General features: G+C 39.0%; 1 protein-coding gene across 1 annotated transcript in view; it reads right to left on the reverse strand.

Moving 5' to 3' along the window:
* LOC102897026 (zinc finger protein 665) overlaps positions 1-17,558 on the reverse strand; it is a 26,955-nt gene extending 9,397 nt beyond the window's left edge. Inside the window, 4 exon segments of the mRNA XM_025046045.1 lie at positions 2,908-3,036; positions 3,519-3,645; positions 14,911-14,980; positions 17,423-17,558. Coding sequence (XP_024901813.1) covers positions 2,908-3,036; positions 3,519-3,645; positions 14,911-14,925 — 271 coding nt within the window. The 5' untranslated portion in view covers positions 14,926-14,980; positions 17,423-17,558.
* Between the last annotated feature and the right edge of the window lie 2,416 nt (positions 17,559-19,974).

Raw genomic sequence — 19,974 nt, forward strand, 5'->3', positions numbered from 1 at the left:
GCCTTCACCTTAAAAAACTAGAAAAGGAAGAACAAATGAGGCCTAAAGTCAGCAGAAGGAAAGAAATAATCAAAATTAGAGCAGAAATAAATGAAATTGAAAACAACAACAAAAAAACAATAGAAAAAATAAATGCAACAAAGAGCTGGTTCTTTGAGAAGGTTAATAAAATTGACAAAGCCCTATCTAGACTCACTAAAGAAAAGAGAGAAAGGACAAAAATAAACAAAATCGGGGATGAAAGAGGGGAAATTACGACAGATACTGCAGAAATAAAAAAGATCATACAAGAATACTATGAAAAAGTATATAACACCAAATTTAATAGAAGAAATGGACCAGTACTTATAAAAATACAATCTTCCTAGACTGAATCAAGATCTGGAAAATCTAAATAGACCGATCAGCAGTATGGAAATTGAAACAATCATCAAAAACCTACCAACAAACACCTACCAAAAAGTAAAAGTCCAGGACCAGATGGCTTCACTAGTAAATTCTCCTAAACATTCAAAGAAGATTTAATACCTATTCTCCTCAAATTCTACCAAAAAATTGAAGAGGAAGCAATATTTCCCAACTCATTTTATAGGGCCAATATATACTGCTACCAAAACCTGGCAAAGATAACACAAAAAAAGAAAACTACAGACCAATATCTCTCATGAACACAGATGCAAAAATCCTAAATAAGATACTAGTGAACCGAATACAGCAACATATTAAAAAGATTATACACCACGATCAAGTGGGCTTCATCCCAGGGGCACAGGGATGGTTCAACATACGCAAACTGATCAATGTGATCTAACAAATAAACAAATTAAAAAATAAGAATCATATGATTATATTAATAGATGCAGAAAAAGCCTTCGATGAGACAACATCCATTTATGATCAAAATGTTTAACAAAACATTTAACATAATAAAGGCCATTTATAACACTCAGTCAGCATTATACTTAAGGGTGAAAAACTAAAAACCTTCCTTCTAAGATCAGGAACAAGGCAAGGCCATCCACTATCACCAGTTATTCAATAAAACATTGCAGGTCCTAGTGAGTACAATCAGGCAAGAGAAAGATATAAAAGGCATATAAATAGGAAATGAAGAAGTCAAACTGTCACTATTTGCCGATGATATGATTCTAGGCCTAGGTGCACGCTATATGGAGTTCAGATAGAAAGACGAAAAAAAAATAGTCTTCATGTCTGTGCTAAAGAAGGCAACTTCCAGAACATTAGAAAATTTGCAGATATTACAGATGGTATAAAGAACAGTAGAAAAGAAGTTTTTAAAATGAAAAAACTCAGGTAAGTTTCCTGAAAAATACAATGAAATATTTAAGAATTAATTCAGTAAACCAATGCAGGCATCGATGGTTAGAGACAGGGTGAGTATTATTAGAAAAGAACAGTTAAAGGAAGAAGCAGAAATGTAGTAAAACTAACAAAAAAACTCAACATATTATGGACAGAAAACATAACACATTCTGTAGAAAAAACAATAACTCATATAAGTATGAAAAATCAATTTGCTATGTCTGAAATAAGCTTGCACAACAGCACACACAAGGAATGAGAATCATGGCATGAAGGACAGTTCAGTCAGTAGCCTCAAGGACAAGAGGCTGAGAACTTGGACAATGTTCTCCCAGAAGAAATTCTACCCTGATTAGTACGTGTGTGCATGTGGTCCATGTGATCTCAGTGTTCCAGAGAGATGCTTCCTGACACTCCGCAACTGGAAACAAACTGAAAACACTTATCTGTCCAGCTGTCATAACACTTTCTATCTCAGTGTCCTGGTACATGCTGATCACTCTACCGGGCAGCTCTAATAGCTGCTTCTGTGCATAGTGGGATAATATTGCAACACAGAGTCAAAGAATCTCTGTCAAGCATTTTCTGGGACCAAGGACACTCATTTCATACAAGAGCCCACCAAGAGATGTCCATATCATAAAGGTGTATGACACCAGCAAGACTGTGAACAATCAGACCCCAACAATGTGTAGTTCACGGGCAAGTTTCAGAGGCAAACCATGCAAACTACAGAGAACATGAAATCCAGAAGAGTCTATAGTCCCAGATGAGGTAGCGTGGTGCAGAGAGATAGAAGAATACAAGGAATGGGGTCACACATGGCAGAATCGTGAAGGGACTGTGAGTGCCACCACAGACACCATGCTACGAGCATGGAAGACTGAAATGTGCTCCCCGTGTAGGACTGGGGACTGAAGAGATGCTCTCTTCTGTCCACTGTCTCTAGAGATTTCGTAGTAACAGTTACAAAAGATTCTAACCACCTCCCTGTGACACACACCTCTGAAGTGTAAAGCATGGGCATGCAGAAAAAATGGCTGAGGGACCGGAACAGGCGGACAGGACAGGGGAGAGCCTTACACAGTTCCTGGGGTGCCAGATGGAATGGACAGAAAGACAGTGCGTCCTCTCTTCTGATAAGACCTTCCAATCACAAGAAATGGGAAAGGGATTGGGAAGGGTCCAAGAGGAAGGACAGCAAGGCCTCAGCTCTGCTCTGTATGGACTGAGAACCGAGCATCCAATGGAACCCAGTCCAGGAGAGACCAGGAGGACACAGGCCATGCCACACAGCCAGCCCCATGCTCCTCTAGTTGGAGAACCAAAGACTTTACAAAGGCCACAGAACAGAGTGTTGGGACCATGATAAAGACTCTGCCTGAGTCTCTGTTGAACTGCAGCCCCACTGAGGGTGAAAAAATAAATTTTACACCTTGAAGGACAAAGTGATAAGTTGGAAAGAAAAATTTCCTTTGATGGTTCTCCATAAATAAACTTCTGTCTGAACACAGAACTTTCTCGCTTCAGGCGAGTTTACAAACACGACGAAGGCTGCGGCCTCCTCTCTCCCTGAGCTCTTACCTGTGTTCACACCTTTGATACGTTCCCACTGATTTGGTTTTTGTGCTATGTTCGACTCGCTCTCCAGAGTCCAGGGTGCTTTCCCTTGCTCCAAAATGGAGACAATATACAGATCAGAAACAGAAATTCCTGCACATAAGAAGAAAGCAGCATGAAGACCTGTAGTTCTGCCAGAATCCCCGATATCTGGTCAACTGAGGAATGAGAATAATACAGATAGCTCGAGAAACATAATTCCTGCATCCATCAACTCCTCGTCTCCTTCTGCACAGAGAGATCAGTGTCATAAGCAGATAGCGAGCTCTCTTATAGAAACTAATCAATTCATGGGGATAAAAAAGAAAAAATTAGATATTTTAATATCTTTAAGCCCTAATACCATAGGGCTTTATAAATATTTGAGCTTTGGAACAACCCTTTATGTAATACAATGTGGGCAGATCATTGAAGAAAGGGTGAGGTTAAAATCCTGATGCCACCTTATAAATCCTTTTTATGTCTCAGTAACAAAGCGTCAATCTCAGTCACCCAAAGCAGGGGCTTCCAAGAAGCACCTAAGGGAAGAGAAACCCCCATGGCAGATCTGGACTCTCGAAGAAAGTCATCCTCACCCAGAAAGCGCATGTTCCGGTAGCTCTCCAACATCACTTCTCTGTACAAGGCCCTCTGAGCTGGGGCCAGGCATTCCCACTCCTCCTGAGAGAATTCTATGAACACATCGTTGAGTGTCAACTGTCCCTGAAAAGAAAACACATTTCAGCATGGGGAAATGGTGACAGTTCTTACCTTCACACAGAATGAGAAAAGTGGAGAGATATAAAATCAGTTCAGGAGAAGTGTTCTGACAGGTCCACATCAGATATTTTTGAGCAAGTTATGTGTCCATAATGTTGGTTTCTATTACTTTCTCATAAAAGGTTATGACTGCCCATAAATCAGGGAGGCCCTCTCATTTTGGCAAATCATACATGAAAGTACAATTAAAATTAACCATTGGGCTGTCTCTACAGAAGGGTTAGAATAGATATTATGTTCTACACAGAGTGATACTCAGTGTCTAGATGAGCCAGAGCATGAGCAGTGTCTTTAGAGAAGACAAAGTCCACAGCGTCTTTTCAAAAAATTCAGAATCATATGTTGTGATGAGGATAACAACAGCCACGACTAAAAGTTTTTGAACATGTCCTATGTGCATTAGTCTAAATGCTTTACATATTTGAACTAGTTATCAACATAATAGCTCACTGCAGTCAAGCCTGTTCACATCTCACAGAGGAGAAAACATGTCAGGGACGTTCAGAGAAACTTGCCTCAGGTAAAAATCTAAGATTTAATCCAGGAAAGACCTGAACTCAATTGCTGGTGTTTAGACTGAACCTAAAAATAAAAATTATATAATAGACTAAACCTCAGAAGTAAACTGGCAAAGCGTTGTCGGAGAAAACTTGAATCTAGTTCAAGGTTAATGACAGTGAACTCCGTAAAAGGTCATTACGTTTCCATGCACGACCATACACAGGCACATAATGCGACACTATTTTTACTTTTGGTTAAATCAGTAACATGTTTAAGAAAGAACATTAAGAACATGAAATATATTTAAGATATTTCAACTGCCAAAAAATATAAAACTTAAGAAATGATGTCTTTTAATAAAAATATATTTTATTTTTTTAAAATGTATACTTTATTAAAAACCATCCATGCATGCATGCACACAGATATAAACAAACCAATTAACTGAGAGTTGTCTCTTGACATATTTTTGGATCACTTTATAAATTATCATTTTTATTCATGTGTATTTGAGCATCCTGGGTCAATAAAAATGTAACAGTGGTACTTATTTTCATTTCTGAAGACCGTATAGTAAAGAAGGCGAGAAAAAACGTATACAAACTGAAATATAGACTACTTAGTTCTAATTTCTATAAACACTTACCGAAACATATAAATACAATTTTCTCCATTTACATTCAGACATGTAGGCTTTAACAAAAGCCAAACAGTGTTTTGGTTTATTTAACTCATAAAACGAGGATTTCAGATTTTAAGAATTATTAGTGTTATACATCAATTTGACAAATTAAGATTTCAAAAATTCTCACAATTGTGGACACTTGAAAAAAATTCTTTGATAATTAGAAATCAGAACAAAAATGAAACTGGAAAAAAACTTGTTATTAACCAGAAACATTTCACCAACCATTCTGATTACCATGAAACAGTGGGTGCATTTTCGCTGAAATTATAGTAAAGAAAGGGGGCTGACCACCGCTCCTCCCTCAGCAGAGACCAGGAGAAAAGAGGAGGAAAAAGCAGATTCAGTGAGACAAAAAGTCTAAGAGCTCAACTGTGAAAATTCACAAATCGAAGGATAGAGACCGGCTATTAGTGAAAGGAGGAAACAAGATATTCCATGCAAATCATATCCTAGAGAGCGCTGGGGTGGCTATGTTCTAAGACACAAAACAGACTCTAAGACAAAAACAAAGAATAGGCAAAGGACATTATAACTGTAAAAGAGTCCATTCACCAAAAAGTTCTAACAATTTTAGAGATGCACATAACATTAGAGCTCCCAAATATATGAGGTAAATGTTGGCAGAAAAGCAGATAGCAATAGGCACCAGCACAGTAATCGTATGAGACCTCATTATTTCAGTTTTAGCCATGGATACAACAACCAAACACAAGATACACGGAGAAACAGAACATTGATAACCTCACAGAACGATGGAGTCTAACAGACATACAGAACACTCCATCAAACACAAGAAAACACTTTTCTCAAGCATGAATAAAACTTTTCCCATGACCAATTACAGGTGAGGCACAAAACAAATATGAAAAACTGTTTACGAATTGCAATCCTAAAAAGTATCTTCTCTAACCACAAAGAAATAACTCTAGTAACAAATAGGAAACACACACACACACAAAATGTGCAGAGTAAAGAAGTCATTCTTAAACAACCAATAGTTCACAGAAATCACAAGAGAATTTTTTAAAAATCTGAATGGAAATAACAATGAAACTACAACAGACTAAAAAGTTTACAGGATGCAGTGATAGTAGCACTAAGAGGTACAAAGTGGATTTACTTACAAAAAAGAGAAAGAGCTAAAATCAGAAATCAAATTTTACACCTCAAAAAAAAGTAAACCATATTTTAGTAGAAGTAAATAAGATCAGAGCAGAAATAAGAGATTAGAAAATACATACAATCAAACTAAGACCTGTTTCTTTTTAGTCTATTAACAAATTTACAAACCCTTATGTACATTAAGAAAAGGGGGAGGATTTAAATAAATCGGAAATGAAATAGGGAGAAGTATGGCAGAGTGAGAGATGTCCCCAGAACTCTCCCCTTGTAACAATAAGGGGAACATCTAAAAGTCAACAAAAAAACACCCAACCCGCACACGAGCACGTCTGAGCAAGTACATAAGAGCTACCACAGGTCAGAACTCTGGGAGTTGGGTAGACTGGGAGAAACAAAGAAGCTGCCTCTCACAGCCAGAGCTCCTTGGAGGAGGAGGGCGAGAGGAGAAGGTATGGCGGGTAGCGACAGTGCCTAGGGATCAGTGCAGAAAGTGGAAAAGTGGGAACGGCAGAAGAGCAATAGTTGATTATAACAAGCCCCAACTGCAAAATGGGAGGCTGAGCTGCAGCCCTCATCCCCCAACCCAGAGAGCCCTTCTCTGCACATCCTCCAAGACAGAACACTGTGAAGCACTACAGGAATCTGAGCAAACGCTACCGAAACTGTCATTAATACTGACAGGGACTGAGACTGAGAGTAGTGGGCGTGAATGCATGTTTATAGGAAAAAGAAAAGGAATTATTAAGACTTTATATAAAGCAACTATCCAAGAGGCTTAGACGCCACCTACTGGAAACCAAAAGAAAAATGCCAACTTAGCAACAGGCTAAAGAGAGCTTTACATAATAAATCTTCTTGCTGGGGGGTAAAAAAAAAAAAGCAGAATACACTTCCATTAATTCCATTAATTCCCAGAGAAATAACCTATGAAACACCATGAACAACTAGTTAAGGTAGCTCAGAAAGAAAGAGAAAAATCTCTACAAAAACAAGCTTAAAGACAAAGAAATATGTGACTTAAATGACAGAGAATTCAGGATGGTGCTTTTGAAAAACTCAACGAGATCCAAAACAATTCATATCAACAACTTCAGGAATTGAAAAAACTACTAGATCAGCAGAATGAGTTCTTTAGCAAGGAGATTGAAACCCTCAAAGAGAATCAAATAGAACTTTCGGAGATGACGAACACACTACGAGATGAAAAATGAAATAGCGGGCTTGGGAAATAGAGGTGGCCAAATGGAGGAAGAGATCAGTGATATCAAAGACAGAAATCTAAAAATAAATCCAAAGGAAGAAAAGAGAAACCAGAGAATAAAAAATAATGAAAGAGAAATACAAGAACTAGCTGATACCATCAGGAGAGGAAATATGAGAATAATGGGCATTACCAAAGGGGAAGAAAAAAAGCAGGGATTAGAAACTATTTTCAGACAAAGAGTTGACGAGAATTTCCGAATCTAAAGAATGCGCTGGAGCTTGGAATTCAAGAAGTCAACAGAACATCCAATTATCTCATCCCAAAAAGGCCTTCACCAAGACACATTGTATTAAAATTATCAAAAATCAGTGATAAAGAAAGAATTCTCAGGGCAGCCAGGGAAAAGAAGACGGTAATGTATAGGAAAACCCAGTAGATTATCGTTGGATATCTCAGCACAAACCTCACAAGCCAAAATGGAGTGGAATCAAATATTCAAACTATTAAATGAAAGCAACTACCAGCCAAGAATAACGTATCCAGCAAAGCTCGCCTTTAGATATGAAAGAGAAATAAAGAGCTTTCCAGACATAAAAAAATAGAGGGCATTCTCCACTATGAGGCTTGCATTACAGGAAATACTGAAAGGGATCAGCTCACCTAAAACGAAATGACAAAAAATACAAAACAAAACATAACTATGAGTAAGGTGACTAGCAGGCAGATAGAAGCAGAGGAGTGCAACCCTTATTAAGAATGGGGCATTATAAGCTTAAACAATAAGAAGAGATTTGCTATTACAAAACAATAATAACGTTCAGCATACATAGGGACAAACTGAGACAACGATAACAGAAATAGGGAGTATTCAAAGATCCAAATTCACAAAGGGCAATGGAGATAAGGCATCCACGGAAGAAAACGGACTAATATATATATATATGTATATATATGTGTATATATATACATATATATATATATATACATACATATATACATATATATATACACATATATATATAGTGTCCCTTACATATATGTAAACTATCCTCTACATATCTGTAATGGTAACCACACACCAAAGATTTAGAACTAAAGTATATAACATAAAACAAGAAGAACCAGAGGTAAAATCCACTAAACCCAACCAAAAAATAAAAATTAAAAAATGACATACAAGGACAAGGAACCAATGGAAACACCAAGCTACCAGAAAGCAAAAGATAAAATGGCTATAGGAAAATCTAATATTTCAATAATCACCGTAAATGTAAATGGACAGAATTCACCAATAAAAAGGCATAGAGTTGTAGATTGGATCAAAAAATAAAACTCAACAATGTGCTGCCTCCAAGAGACACATCTCAGTTCCAAAGACCAACACAGACCCAAAGTGAAAGGGTGGAAAATGATATTTCAAGCCAATGGCATTGAGAGAAAAACAGGAATACCGATACTAATATTGGAGAAAATAGACTTCAAAAACAAAAGGTAAAGAAAGATACTGAGGAACACTTCATAATGATAAAGTGAATCATGCACCAAGAAGACATAACACTTATTAATCTCTATGCCCCCATTCAGGGAGCCCCCAATGCATAAAGGAATTACTAACAGAACTAAAGGGAGAAAAAGACCAAAACACTATCATAGTAGGGGACCTAAGTACCCCAAGGTCAGATATGGACAGATCATCCAAACAGAAAATCAATAAGGAGATAACATCCTTAAATGACACATTAGACCAACTGGACATAACTGACATTTACAGAGCCTTCCATTTCAAAACAGCTGCTTATACATTCTTCTCTATTCACAAGGAAAATTCTCAAAGACCACATACTGAGATGCGAAAATAGCCTCAACAAACATAAGAGGTCTGAAATCATACCAACCATATTCTCTGACCATAATGGGTTGAAGCTGGAGATCAACTGTGAAAAGACAGCGGGAAGAACCATAAATACATAGAGATTAAACAACATGCTACCGAAGAATGACTGGGTCAGAGGAGAACTAAAAAGAGAGATCAACAGATAGATAGAAACAAAATGATAAGTGATATTGGAAACATGGAGGAGTGAGACATCTTCAGATTTCTCCTCTTGAAACAACAATAAGCTGATCATCCAAAACTCACCAAAAAACACCCAAACTGCACAACAGCACAGAGATTAAAAACATGCTACTGAAGAATGACTGGGTCAGAGAAGAAATAAAAGGAGAGATCAAGAGATACACAGACGCGAATGATAATGATAGTACAACATATCAAAACTTTTGTGACATGGCAAAAGTGGTCAGAAGAGGAAAGTTCATATCATTACAGGCCTATCTCAAAAAACAAGAACAAGCCCAAATAAACAACCTAACGCTTCATCTTAAAGAAACTAGAAAAGAACAAATTAAGCCTAAAATCAGCAGAATTAAATGAAACTGAAAACAAACAACAGAAAAAATAAATGCAACAAAGAGCTGGTTCTTTGAGAAGGTTAATAAAACTGACAAAGCCGTGGCTACATTCGCTAAAGAAAAAAGAGAAAGGACAAAAATAAACAAAATCAGAGATGAAAGAGGACACATTACGACATATACCGCAGAAATACAAAAGATCATACAAGAATACTATGAAAAGGTATATAACATCAAATATAACAACCTAGAAGAAATGGATAAGTACTTAGAAAGATACAACATTCCTAGACCAAATCAAGAACCGGAAAATCTAAATAGACCGATCAGCAGTATGGAAATTGAAACAATCATCAAAAACCTACCAAACAGTAAAAGTCCAGGACCAGATGATTTCACCAGTGAATTCTACAAAACATTCAAAGAAGATTTAATACCTATTCTCCTCAAACTCTTCCAAAAAATCCAAGAGGAGGCAATACTTCCCAACTCATTTTATGAGGCCAATATTACCCTGATGCCAAAACTTGGTAAGATAACGCAAAAGAAGAAAACTACAAACCAATATCTCTCATGAACGCAGATACAAAATTCCTTAATAAGATACTAGCGAACTGAATACAGCAACATATTAAAAAGATTATACACCATGATCAGGTGGGTTTCATCCCAGGGGAACAGGGATGGTTCAACATATGCAAATCAATTAATGTGATATACCATATAAACAAATTAAAAAACAAAAAAAGAATCATATGATCATATTAATAGATGCAGAAAAAGCCTTTGACAAGATACAGTATCCACTTAAAAAAATTGATATAGAAGGAAAGTATCTTAACATAATAAAGGCCATGTATGACAAACCGTCAGGCAACATTATACTTAATGGTGAAAAACTAAAAACCTTCCCTCTAAGATCAAGAACAAGGCAAGGCTGGTCCACTATCACCGCTGTTACTTAATATAACATTGGAAGTCCTAGCGAGTGCAGTCAGGCAAGAGAAAGATATAAAAGGCATCCAAATAGGAAAGGAAGAAGTCAAACTCTCACTATTTGCTGATGACATGATTCTCTATTTAGAAAATCCTGAGGCCTCCACAAGAACACTACTAGAAACAATAAGCAAATACAGTAAAGTCTCTGGATACAAAATCAATGTTCAAAAATCCATAGCGTTCCTATACTCTAACAACGAGGTGTCAGAAAAAGAAGTGGAAAAATAATTCCTTTTGCAATTACAACGAAAAGAATAAAATACCTAGGAATAAATTTAACGAAACATATGAAGGACCTATATGATGAAAACTACAAGACCCTATTAAAAGAAATTGAAGAAGATACAAAGAAATGGAAAGATATTTTGTGTTCTTGGACTGGGAAAAAAAAAACAGTTAAAATGACCTTATTACCTATAAAGCATTACATAGATTTAATGCAATCCCCATCAAAATCCCATTGGCACTTTTTAAAGAAATAGAACAGAAAATCATCAGGTTCATATGGAAACACAAAAGACCATGAATCACCAAAGCCATCCCGAGAAAAAAGAACGAGTCTGGAGGCATCACTCTGCCTGACTTCCAACTGTACTACAAAGTGACAATAATCAAAATGGCATGGTATTGGCAGAAAAACAGACACACGGACCAGTGGAACAGAATCGAGAGTCCAGAAGTAAACTCATGTTTATATGAGCAAATAAGTTTCGACAAAAGAGCCAAAATCATACAGTGGAGAAAGGAAAGCCTCTTAAATAAATGGTGCTGGGAAAATTGAAGGCCACTTGTAAAAGAATGAAACTAGTCTGTTGTCCATAACCACACATTAAAATTAACTCAAAATGGATTAATAATCTGAATATAAGATCTGAAACAATAAACCGCATAGAAGAAAACAGAGGAACTAAACTCTTGGAACTTGAACTTTATGAGTTTGAGGATTTTATGAGTTTGACCTCAAAGGCAAGGGAAGTAAAAGCAAAAATAAATGAATGGGACTACATCAAACTAAAAAGCTTTTACACAGCAAAAGAAACCATCGACAAGGTAAAGGACAACCATCCAAATAGGAAAATATATTTGCAAGGAACACCTCCGATTAAGGGCCTAAGGTCTAAAATATCAAAGAACTCATCAACTAAATAACAACAAGAAAACAATCGAATCAAAAAATGAGAAGAAGACTTAAACAGACACTTCACCCAAGACATACAATGGCCAACAAACCTGTGAAAAGATGCTGAACACCTCTATTAAAGAAATGCAAATCAAAACCACAATGAGATAGCATCTCACACCTGTTAGAATAGCTGTTATCAACAGGACAAGTAATAACAAGTGTTGGAGAGGATGCCGAGAAAAAGGAACCTTCATGCACTGGTGATGAGACTGCAAATTGGTACAGCCACTGTGGAAAACAGTATGGAGGGTCCTCAAAAAACTAAGAATTGATCTATCATATGATCCAGCAATCTCTCTAATGGGTATTTACCCCAAAGACTTGAAAACCCATATCTGAAAAGATATTTGCATACCGATGTTCATAGCAGCATTATTCATGGTGGCCAGGACATGGAAGCAACCGAAGTATCCTACGATAGATGACTGGCTAAAGAAGCTGTGGTACATATATACAATGGAATATTACTCTGCCATAAGAAGAGACGAAATATTGCCATTTGCGACAACATGGATGGATCTCGATATTATCATTCTAAGTGAAATAAGCCAGACAGAAAAAGTTGAAAACCACATGATATCACTTATATGTGGGATATAAACCTAAAAGCAACAAACAAATAGGACAAACAGAGAGTCATAGACATGGACAATAGACTACTGGTTACCAGAGATAGGAAGGAGGTAGATAGGGTAAAACGGGTCAAATATGTGGTGACAGTAACAAACCTACTTATGGGTGATGAACACACAATGCCTTCCTGTTAAATTGTACACCTGAAACTTACTGACTGGATTTCCTTAACCAATGTCATCATAATAAAAATAAAAATAAATAAATAAAAAGAAATGAAACAGGGATCATTTTAACTAATGTCACAGAAAAATTTTAAACGTTAAGAGGGTAATGTAAGTCATACAATATGAAATTATTACATAATCTAGAAGTCAATGAGTACATTCCTAATAACACACAAAAACCAATCATTAAAAAAATTAAAAATATGAACCAAGAGATAGAGATTCAAGTGCTAATCAAAAGCATGAAAGAATTAAAAAAAAAAAACACCAAAAACCTAGACCAGATGGCTTCACCGCTAAATTCTATCAAACAGTAATAAAAAAAAATAACAATAATCCTGATAAACATCTTCCAAAAAATTCAAGAATAAACCCTTGCAAACTCATTCTAGAGTCTGTATGTTTCTGATACCAAACCCAAGATGGCATAAGAAAAAAATACTAATACTCATTAGTATTGATGCAAAAACGAAATACTAGTAAAACAAGTTCAACAGCATGTTAAAACAATTATGCATCATGACCAAATGAAATTTATTCCTGTAAGGCAAAACCGTTTCAACATATAAAAATGAATCAATTAACCCCCATGAAGAGAATGAACACAAAGAGAAAACATGTGATCTCAACTAACTCAGAGCAGGCATTTAATTAAATTCAACAATTTTTCAAAAACTATTTACAGTAAACTACTACGATATAATAAACGCCATACTTGAAAAGAACACGGCTAGGGTCATATTAAATGTTGAAAAGCTGAAAGCCTTAGCTCTAAGATGCGGAAAAAGGTAATGATGCATATTTGCAGCACATAATTCAACAAAGTACTAGAAGTCCTAGCCAGAGTAATTATGACAAGAAAAGTCATCCAAATTGAAAAGTAAAATTCTCTCTTTTCCACATGAAAGAGCTTACAAATAGAAAACCATAAAGATTCAAGACACAAAAGTGTTCAAAATGGATAAGTATGTTAGAAAAGTTGCAATAAACAATCTAAAAAATTTTTTAAAGCCAATTTATTGTAGTATCATAAATGATGACCTATGTAGGAATAAACAGCCAAGAAAGCGAAGGACTTAAATACCGAAAACTACAAAACATTGTAAAAGGGAATCAAAGGAGGTACATATAAATAGAAAGAAATCCCTTACTTGTGGATTGCAGGGTTTAATACTGTTTAAATGCCCATGCTACTCCAATATTCTTCAGCTTCGATGGAATCCTTATCAAAATTCCAAAGGCAATATTGCCAGAAATGGGGAAAAACAAAACAAAACAGAATAAAATGCTAGAGTTCAAATGGAATCAAGCAAAAAAAAAAAAAGGTGCAGAAGAACCAAAACAGTCTCGAAATAGAAATCAAAGTCTTCATTTTTTTTACACTGAAAAACATTACAAAGATTAATCAGGTCCATGGGATACTGCCCATGAATCCAGATGTCTAAACCAGTAGAACAAAAGAGAATGCCTTGAAATAAACCCCTGCATAGATACCAAATGATTTTCCACAGCCTCCCAGACTACACAACAGAGAAAGGTCATTCCATTCAACAAACCATGCAAAAAACCCTGAATATCTACATGCAAAAGAATAAAGCTGGAACCTTACCTACATCAAACAATACCTTCTGTATGTCAAAGGACACAATCCAGAGGGTGAAAATGCAACCTCCGAGAAATGGATTGAGAAAAACGATCTAAAGAATCTCCAACTGTCAGCCATTACGGTTGATTTCCTATTTTAAAATGGATGACGGAATAAAACATCCCCTGTCACCAATGTATGTCTGTGAACTTTCCACTCCATTCCCAATCATGAAGATTTTGAAGTCAATGACTCACTCCTTTAGCTTCAAAAGCATCATAAAAGCAGTCAGAAAGATGTCCCCTACTGGTCTCTTTTCCAGAAAGGAGGTATTTGTGCTTATCAATACATGACACCTATGTGAATAATCTTTTATCCTGGTTAACAGAGATGACAGTGCACCAGGATGTGGCCCCTGAACAATCTCCACTGCAACTGCACTGATGCCACGGGGTCCACACACCAACTTGAATCCAAGGGCATGAATCCCTCCCTGCCCAGGACGATGCCCAGTAGAGCCTCTTCACAAGTCCCACTGTCACTGAATCACAGTGAGATGGAATCTAACTAGAGATGAGAGGGACTGAGAAAGACCCAGGTTGAGTGTCAACAAACAAAACATCAAGCAGGACGATTCAGAGTCAGTGAAGAATAGCAAGTCAAAGGGCAATCAGGAAGGACAGAAACAACAATTAACCAAGAATATGACTTTACCTGAGAAACAGCCATAGCTGAACCCCTTTCTTTCGCTTCCTCCTCAGGCAACAAGTCTTTAGAAGTCAGTCTGGAAAGTTGAAAATATGCTGTTTATCAATATATCCCCATATTCTGCCCCAAGCATGTAGAAAGAAAAGACCTCACAAGGTGGAAAAGATGGTGTTCGTTGCCCCTGCCACAGTACACATTCAGGGACCAACAAGCAAGCTTCCACTCTCCTTTCTTCAGATCATGCTGCCCTTCTGGTCACACCTTCATATACACTGCAGCAGTAGGCACTTAAGCTGGCCTAAAAATCCCCTTCAGGTCACAGCCCTGGCCATGAACTAACCGCCAGCAGAGGAAAAGCTCCCTCAAACTCACCTCAGATCTCCGCCCCCAGAAATGGAAGACTGAGAGCCTTTTGCTCAAGGATGGATACAGATTAGTGTCACCTGAAGCACTTTAAATATTGAGGCTGGACCCACCCTGATTATTTGAGTGGCACTTCCTAGTCAGGGGGCACAAAAAATGTCACTGCAAAATGCATAGTAACTAATGTGAAGCTGGTTTAGCACTGCCCAGAGTCAAGGCTAGCACACCTCCTATCTGCTTTTTCTTTCTCAGGTTTATTGAGACATGATAGACAAATAAAATATATGTGTACTTAGAAATACAATATGATCATTTGAAATACATGTACAATGTAGAATAATTATCATAATCAACCAAATTAACACACCCTTCAACTTACAATGACTATTTTTTATGTCTGTGTGGTGAGGACCTTAGGACTTAGGACTTTAGGACTCTCTCAGCAAATTCCAAGTATGTAGTACAGTGCAATTAAGTATACTCAAGATGTGGTGCTTTAAAAATGGCATCATATTCATTTCACAACTGAAAGTTTGTCCTGTTTGACCACCATCTCCTCATTTTCTCGACTCACAGCCCCTGGTAACAACCATTCTCTCTGGTCCTGTGAGTTTGACTTCTAGTTAGCAAATACTGTGAGATCACGCAACACTTGTCTTTTTGTCTGGCTTAATTCCCTTAGCGTAATGTTCTCCTGTTTCTTCTACGTTGCTCATTCCTTCATTTTTACAGCTGAATAATACTTCATTGTGTGAACATATGCATCACATTTATGTTCTCCATTCATCTGTCAACACTTTTAGGTTGATTTTTGGCTCATGAGAACACAGTTATCTCTTCAAAATATTTCATTTCCATTGGATACATATGATGAAGTGAACTCCCCATCTTTCCTCACTTCTATGTGTAGCCCTCACTCCTTTTGTATATCTACCTCCATGTTTCTTCCATTTTTGCTATTCCACTCTTTTGTTCCCCTCTCCTCCTCATGTCTCAAAAGTTTATTTGCACGAAACTGAGAACATATGCTGGGGAGCAAGATCTGAAATGGTCCCGAAAACAAAAATTAAGAAAGGAACGTAAAATAAGATTACATGAAAATGAGAAAAAGCGGGGCAGGGATAGTTTACAGGACAGCTAACAAGACGATGTGCTCTTGAGGGTGGTCAAGTCTGGAGGGGCATTAATTACTTCCCCTACATCAAAGGTGTGTTAACTTGAATGCGTAAGAGCAATGGACAAGGCTGAATTCGAAACCTTTCACTTAAAGAAGTCAAAGGCCTAGGGGTGTGACTACCCAGTTGGAAATTCCTGATACCTTACAGAACCCTTGTTCTTCCGCGGGTTCCTCTGTTTGCTCGCCGTCATCTCCCTGGAAATCCCAATTTTCTCCAAACTTCTATGTTCCTGCTACTTCCCCACTACTTTCACTCTTACTATCTCCTTGCAAGTCCCTCACTCATTCTCCACAATGACATGTTCTCCTCACTCTCCCCTCACTTTCTGTATTTCCCTCTCCCGCAGAGAAGGAGTGGTATGGAATGAGAAGCCTGCCTCCCCGAAGCGCACACTTCCCATAGGAGTGGAATGTGGGACGGAAGAACAGTGGAGAGCACAGGGCAGACCCTTGGTCACCCATACGACCGCGGGGTCAGAGAAAAGGTGGTTACGAAGGAGAGGCGTGAGGAACAGACGGACTGGGCCTCAGGGGTACGCGAGGGCAGGACGCGGGAGGCTGTCTCAGGAGAGGGTTGGGGGCCCTAGAATCCCAAGTCTAGGGAGAAGATGCGGCGTCTCCTGGGCCGGGATGGTCGGCGCTGCCTCAGGGACCGCGAGAGCAAGGCGCTGCCGCGAACCCACCTCACGGAATGCTGTGAGGGCGCCTGACCGGCCGAGAGGTCAGGGAAGGGTTTTACGAAGGAAAACAGGTGAAAGGCGGATCTACATCGACAAAAGACAGAGAAGCGGACCGCAGAGGGCAACCCCGGAGCTATTTCACACGCCAACGTTAGCGCTCGGCCCTAACTGCAACACCTGAAAATAAAGAGGTAAGGGCTGGCTGAGGGGAAGATAAGGCCCACGGCGACCCCAGACCCCTACAAGAAGAAAGGGAGGCTGTGAAAAGCAGGTTTATGCTACAAAGACGGAAACTCACGGTGATAGCTGAATCTCCACTTCCAGCACTTCGTTCCCTTGTCTGCAAAATTGGCATGCGGAGGGAAAAGAGGGTCATGTTGCGACCTGCGCCTGGTGAGGGATCAGACCTGAGCAAATGCCCTCCAGTAAGATGAGGAAATGGTGGTGGGGCGGGTCCTGGAGAGTTCAGGCATGCGCATGTTCGGGAAGGGGGCGAAGGGCTTAGGGGCGGGAACGGGGTGGAGGAACGTGGACAAGGGGCGGGGTCGGGGAAGAGACCAGGCCTGCACATTGACCACGAAGAAAAATAAAGCCGACACACGGGCTTGGAGGAGGAGTGGGGGAGGAGTCGAGCAGCCTAAAGCGGAACGGTTTGAGGTGTCAGGCATGCGGAGTGTCCGCGACGAAGTGAAAAGAAAATCGCGTTAAAGTTCAGATGGGGGCGGGGCTTGGGAATTCCAGAGCTTAGCACCCAAGACTTTTTAGGGTGTCTTTAGTCCCAGGTGAAGCTGCCGCCCCATTTTAAGTTAATATGTCTAACAGTTTGAAAATAAAATATTAGAGTTATCTGAGCCACTCGTGTTGGAAACTAAAATGTTTTCCGCTTAACAAGTTTAAAGAGATTTAAGTCAAAAACTATTTTTGCAGGCTGGTTGCACGCAGGTACTGCTTGTCGGACTGCAGCAACCCAGCAGGAACTGGGTGTCAGTGAGCGGGATGTGGGGAGGGGTGGGAAACAGGTACATTTCTGAGATTAGAACTAATTTAAGCAGATTAATTAAACAAGGCCTGCAGTTGTCTATGTGTGGATTAACATCTAGAATGTGAAATGACAAAGCTCTCCCTGGGTAGAATGGGCAAGTTCACACCGACACACACGGAGCAGCAGTTTTCTTCCTAGTCGCCACTCACCATGGAGGCCAAGACTCAACATTTCACACAATTCCACGTACATGCAATATCCAGAAGAGCTAAATCCACATAGACAGTATATTCGTGGTATCCAGAGAGTGGGGGAAGGGAAATGGAAGCAACTGATTTATGGGTAAAGGGTTTCCTCTGTGGCTGACAAAAATACTTTAGAACTGGATGTGATATTTGTATAACATTCTGAAGGTACTAAATGCCACTGAACTGTACTTTAACAAGGCCAACCTTATATTACTTGAATTTCACATAAAAACAAAGAGATATAAATTCCTCCAAATTACTTATCATGGATCCGTCAGAACACTCACCAGCTGAGTTAATATTTGCTTCTGTCTGCTTCTCTCACTTTGTGCCAAACTAAGAACACCCTCCCTGTCCACTGGGTGATTCCATGGTTTTCACCCTTGTGCTTTTGATTCAGGAGCTCTTGGAAGACAGCTAGTGCTCTGCATATTCAAAGGTATTCCTCAGCCTTCAGGAGGAGGGAGTCAGTTTACTATGGTTTGAAATGCTTTCCCAGACCTGTGTATAATAGTCTCTCTTAGCTGAACAAAGATCTGGGAATGTGTTCTGGAAAAGCGTAGCATGTCATAGCATGGTCCATTTTTCTTTATATTTTGAAATGTTTGAGCTAAATATGATCTTCACTTTGCAACAAGGGAATGAGCCCTGGACCTGGAAAGTGAAGGGAAAATAGGAGAAAATCCAAAAGGCGATAATGAATCAAGATGCAAACGCAAGTACAAGCTCACATGAACACAGAGCAAGCTGCTCCATTGCTTTTGAAAAAGGCTCCTGAAATTGAAAGATCTCTGGGAAATAAGTTTACTTCTTAGGAGCTCTCAGAGGAAGTCTTCCTCGATTAACACTGCTCTTGTGAACAGGTTGATGTTGTTTTCCAACCACAGCCTTACAGAGACATGACTTCCTTCTCTTTCCCCTCTCAACTGGAACATAGTGGAGAAAGTCATCTCTGGATAATGTGCTAGGTGATCTTCACTAGGAACAGGCAGTATTTGTGCTGAGACAGGAGAGCTGGGTGTAAAGTGCTCATGTGCTCTTGCTTTCTCCAGCTGAGTGCTGATGAAAATAAGGTCTTGGAGCAGCAACCTTCGTGGTTGTTAAAAAGGCAAAGGAACGGGCCTCAGCTCCAATCTGTGGAGGTAGAGTGAGTGTGGGGCCTAGGATCTGTTCTCTATGGGATCCTCGAGTGATGTGTAAGGACATGAAAGTTTGATGAGCAATGGTCAGCAAAGTCCTCCTAGGCTTTACTTCCCATTGGCATCCCCTGTGTGGTTTTAGAACTACCATCTCCTGTGTCCTACTTTCAGAGATTCTGTCAGTTATTCCATGGCAGGGACCAGCACCAATGATGTCTTTGTGGAGTGGCCCAGCGTATTCTATCGGGAGGCCAGGATTAAACACTTGGAGGATCCCAGGGACATTTCTGAGGACTGGTTACAGGTCTGGACCACAGGAAAGCCGCATGGGTGGCCTGCTCTGCCTAAGATCTGATAGAGAAGTGTCTACCCCACATTTCCTAGGTTTTAGCAAATTTGTAGGAGTCTGTAGGAGGCAAGGGCACTCAAAGATAGGGGAAGGGACACTCACACTTGGTCTGTATGTAGGAACTCCATACGA

The sequence above is a fragment of the Pteropus alecto genome, unplaced genomic scaffold (assembly GCF_000325575.1).
Source record: "Pteropus alecto unplaced genomic scaffold, ASM32557v1 scaffold144, whole genome shotgun sequence".
NCBI lineage: Eukaryota > Metazoa > Chordata > Mammalia > Chiroptera > Pteropodidae > Pteropus > Pteropus alecto.